At 44.0% G+C, this 4,398-nt stretch overlaps 1 protein-coding gene across 1 annotated transcript; it reads left to right on the plus strand.

Annotated features, from left to right (window-relative positions):
- Nucleotides 1–400: 400 nt before the first annotated feature.
- LOC117940373 (ras-related protein ORAB-1-like) lies at nucleotides 401–3,097 on the plus strand. Its single transcript, XM_034865683.1, has 2 exons — nucleotides 401–593; nucleotides 1,483–3,097. Exons 1-2 carry the CDS (start codon nucleotides 429–431, stop codon nucleotides 1,678–1,680), a joined length of 363 nt encoding a protein of 120 aa, XP_034721574.1. The 5' UTR covers nucleotides 401–428; the 3' UTR covers nucleotides 1,681–3,097.
- The last annotated feature ends 1,301 nt before the right edge of the window (nucleotides 3,098–4,398 follow it).

Raw genomic sequence — 4,398 nt, forward strand, 5'->3', positions numbered from 1 at the left:
TGTGTGCGTGCCTGTGTGTCTGTGTGTGCGTGTCTGTGCGTGCGTGCCTGTGTGTCTGTGCGTGCGTGCGTGTCTGTGTGTGCGTGTGAGTCGATGCAGCTGTAGTAGGCGACTCGCTGTGACCGACGTTATCCACGTTCATATTTAGACGCAACAACTTACATATCCAGCTACAATAAAACCTAAAAGTTGGGCGTTAGGACGGAAGTACAAAGAGTCGTTGCTATGGAGATGATACGGCACACGGCCAGTACCGTAAAAAAGTTCTTTAAATCGGCCATTTTAAATGCTGTTACTAATAGATCGGGAGAGGCCTGATGATGATATCGGCCCCCCGATATATCTACCGGCCTCTAGTTGGGGGATTGAATTAATATAATAAATGACAACTCATCGATTGGTCTTTGCAGCTCTGGTATTGGTTTTTAATGTCCATTGTCTGTCTTCTCCGTGTCCCTCAGGAGTCCTTCAACAACGTCAAACAGTGGCTGCAGGAGATCGACCGCTACGCCAGCGAGAACGTCAACAAGCTGCTCGTAGGCAACAAGTGTGACCTCACAACGAAGAAGGTGGTGGACTACACCACGGCGAAGGTACGAGCACACAGCCGGGAGACGCCACGACACTCACCGTCCAGGGGTCTCGCGTCTGTGTCCAGATATCTGTATCCAAAGGATAGTTGGCTAGTCTCGCTTCGCCAGACCTTCGTCCACGGCGCTGCGTTCGTAAGCGTAACCACGCTCAGTCGCACGTCACAAGATTAGATTAGATTAGATTCAACTTTATTGTCATGAGGATCCAGTTTACAGAGGGAATAAAATATTTGTGACTCTCCACATAAGAAACTAAATGCTGCGTATTTATCACGACACTTTGGATATAATATTGCGCAACGTGATTTGACCCTTATGGTGTTTGCATTGTGGATTTTTAACTTATGACAAAAACCCCACGTCCATGTTTAATAGTGTGCTAGTAGAGACTGATGCATTCCCTAAACATAGGCAAGGCAGCTTTATTTGTAGAGCACATTTCAGCAACAGGGCAATTCAAAGTGCTTTACACAAAATCATTAAAACAGATAAAACACAAGTACAAACAGTTAAAAGTCATAAGCATTAAAAATCAATAAGACACATGAATAGACAGTTGAAAACAAAAAAACATAGATGATATCTCAGCTGGTTGAAATTGAGATAAAGACAATATTTGCTAATATATTATGAAGTAAAATGTTATTTAAGAATTTTGCTAAAAACCCCAAATAAGTCCCGGGTCAGTTGGACCCAAGGGACACGAGAGGGACCAGAAGGTGAAGACCCCACCAGGGTTAATATACACCGTGGATCCAAACGCAGCATCCGGGAGGGAGGAGCAGAAACTCTCACCTCTGCACTCCACTGACATGCTCTGCTCAGCAGCTTCCTCCGTTTTTATCAATTTTTTTTATACTCCTCTTCCTTTTTTTTTGCTTCTCGCCAGGAATTCGCCGACAACCTGGGAATCCCCTTCCTGGAGACGAGCGCCAAGAGCGCCACCAACGTGGAGCAGGCGTTCATGACCATGGCGGCGGAGATCAAGAAGAGGATGGGCCCCGGGGCCACGGCCAACTCCTCGGAGAAGACCAACGTCAAGATCCAGAGCAAGCCGGTCAACACCTCGTCCGGAGGCTGCTGCTGAGACCCCCCCAAGGGGGAGGGGGGGGGGGGGGGGGGGGGGAGAAAAACCAACCACGACCTGAATCCACCCACGACCAGTCTCTATGTTACCATGCTCCACAGGGAGGGAGAGAGAGGTTAGAGAGAGGGAAAGAGAGAGAGAGAGGAGAGAGGAGGAAGACTTTAAATGGACCGGTGTGTAAGTGTGTGTGCAGCTACGACACCAGATTCCAACCCCACCCTTTTGAGAGTCCGCAACAGGCCGGTAAGCCCCATCCAAAACCACCTGAAACACACTGGGCGGTTCTATTTCTTTCTTTTTTTTTTTATTCTTCTTTTTCCTAATTTACCAAAACACACTCGTACTGGAAAAAACAAACAAAAATGTATACAATTTTTAACAATGTGTGAAGTTTAACCAACGACAAGTGAAAACACACACATACAGTTTTTCCCCTTCTGTCTTACTGTTTATTACTTTTTTTTTTTTTGGTTTTTTATCGCCCGCTCCTTATTTCGTTTTTTTCTTTAAACGAGTCACTTTTTCTACAAACTGAAGAAAAACTGCTATTTTAGCTGTGTAAAAAAAAATGAAAACAGCTTGACTTTCTTTTTTTGCTTCACCCCAAAATCTCCTCGGATATACGTATCTGTAAAGCACTTCAAATGAAGCACATGCTTAATTAAAAAACCAGCATCATGCATGTTCGGAGCGGATCGCGCGCATGCGAGCGTCCAAGATGGCCGCCGTGAAGCGAGTGGCTTCCTGCTCCATCTACACAGGGACAAGACAGGAAGTGTCACTTGCTTTAACTTCACAGTGTCACCCCCCCCCATCCCCCCAATCCCCCTAAAAATAAGAAAGTGCCAGTGCCTTTTGTGGCAGGAGATTCACACGACGCGTATGCCTTCGGTGCTCTTGTGTTGTCGGCATATCCCCCCCCCCCCACATATGCCCGGGACGACTTACTTTTAAAGAGTCCTCTTTGTATGATAGCATAACATTCCTGTGTATATATATATATATATCTATATATTCAGCTCTTATGTGCGTGCTCTGCTGGTATCCACGAAACAATAAGCATGTGCTACATTGGGAGACGTGACGTCAGGCGTGCGCGTGTGTTATTTTTTAGTTTTTCCTCGACATTACGACAAAACGGCCCAACCGCGAACCCCGTTGGAGAAGGACGAGCGAGAAAACCCACCATCCCAGCTGGAGAATAATCTATAAACTGTATATATTTATACATAAATGTAAGAAGTGATTTGCATTTGCAAAAAAAACAAAAAACACACAATTGTGTAGAGAATAGCAAGCGAATGACAGGATGAAAGTAGCTGGAATTAGTACTCTCGGCACGTGATTTGTGGCTGCGGACATGATGTTTTTGTGGCACAGTGTCTACTATTAAAACAATGAAGGAGATCTTTGATAACTGCTGGTCCTCGTGTGTTGTTTTTTTTGTCTTCTTACCGTCAGTTCGACCTTTGTTTCAGAATGGGGGGGGGGGGGTCCTCTTTCTTTCAGCGTACTAGCATCACCGCGTGCACGTCCGCTGCTATCGGCCATATCAGGACACTTTCAACCTGACGCGCTTTCCCGTCTTTTCGCAGTACTTTACATCTCCGATCATCACCAAAATGTTACCAGAAGTTATCTATGCCCGTCTAACGATCTATCTACGTGTGACTTGTCCTACATGTACGTGGACATTTAGGTGTCTAATTAGCGTGTGAAATGAGGCAAAGACGTAAGAACGCTCCGGCGATGGATTTCCCTCCTCCTATTTTCACTGAACTGGACATTAAGGAGCTCTTATTGCATAATTCAGAGTTGTTAAAGCGTGGTGTTTTATTGTGAAGGACAGAAGTGAGATCCGGTAGTTTTGTCTCCACCGGTGTCCGGTTATGGCGACGGTTAGCGCGCGGCTGATTGAGCGGCGATTAGTAACGAGTTAACACCGTATACCGCCAGAAAAGTAGGAAGTCACACGATAGTTTTACACCTAAAAATTAACTTAAAAACAACAATAGATCATTTATATTGGTATTTTAACAGATATTTTGATAGAACGTTGGCCAATAAGTGTCCGTACGTGGACACAGGGACGCTATCAGCTGAGAGGGATGATGGTCTCTGGCCTGGAGGTCTCCGGCTGCAGCTTGTATTTTAACAGGAACACACTACACTTTAATTCAGGCTTATTAACTTAAAAGTCACATTGTACAATATCTAAAGAGTTTTTACAGGTTGAGTTCTTTTAACCCTCGTGTTGACGTTTTCAACACTACGTAACACTAACTTATTAACTTTAGTTTTACAGTTTTTTTTTGGAATTGATGGTCAATAAACGTCATTTATAGGAAATTATACCTAATGTTTGAGTTAGAAAAGCAGAAATTAGGAATTATTGAGACTAAAATTAAAGGAATGGATGTTGATGATAATCACAGACTGGAATATGTCAACTTTTACTCAATACTATTTCAAAAACACTTCCATTTGTTTTACAATGCTATAAAATTGAATAAGACGCCCCAAAATTAATGAAAGTAGAGATTTGTACTTGGCAAAGAGCGTTGGGTGGAATCAATCATGTTATTTTGGGGAATTAAAAAGAACATTGATATAGGACAGCATGAGGACAACATGGGGACAACATGGGGACAACATGAGGACAACATGAGGACAACGTGAGGGCAACATGAGGACATGGGGACAACATGAGGACAACAT

The sequence above is a fragment of the Etheostoma cragini genome, unplaced genomic scaffold (genome assembly GCF_013103735.1).
Source record: "Etheostoma cragini isolate CJK2018 unplaced genomic scaffold, CSU_Ecrag_1.0 ScbMSFa_232, whole genome shotgun sequence".
Taxonomy (NCBI): Eukaryota; Metazoa; Chordata; class Actinopteri; order Perciformes; family Percidae; genus Etheostoma; species Etheostoma cragini.

Coding starts and splice junctions, on each gene's coding strand:
- LOC117940373 (XM_034865683.1), top strand. CDS start 429: ATGTCCATTGTCTGTCTTCTCCGTGTCCCTCAGGAGTCCTTCAACAAC. Junction 594..1,482: donor TGGACTACACCACGGCGAAG/GTACGAGCACAC, acceptor GCTTCTCGCCAG/GAATTCGCCGACAACCTGGG.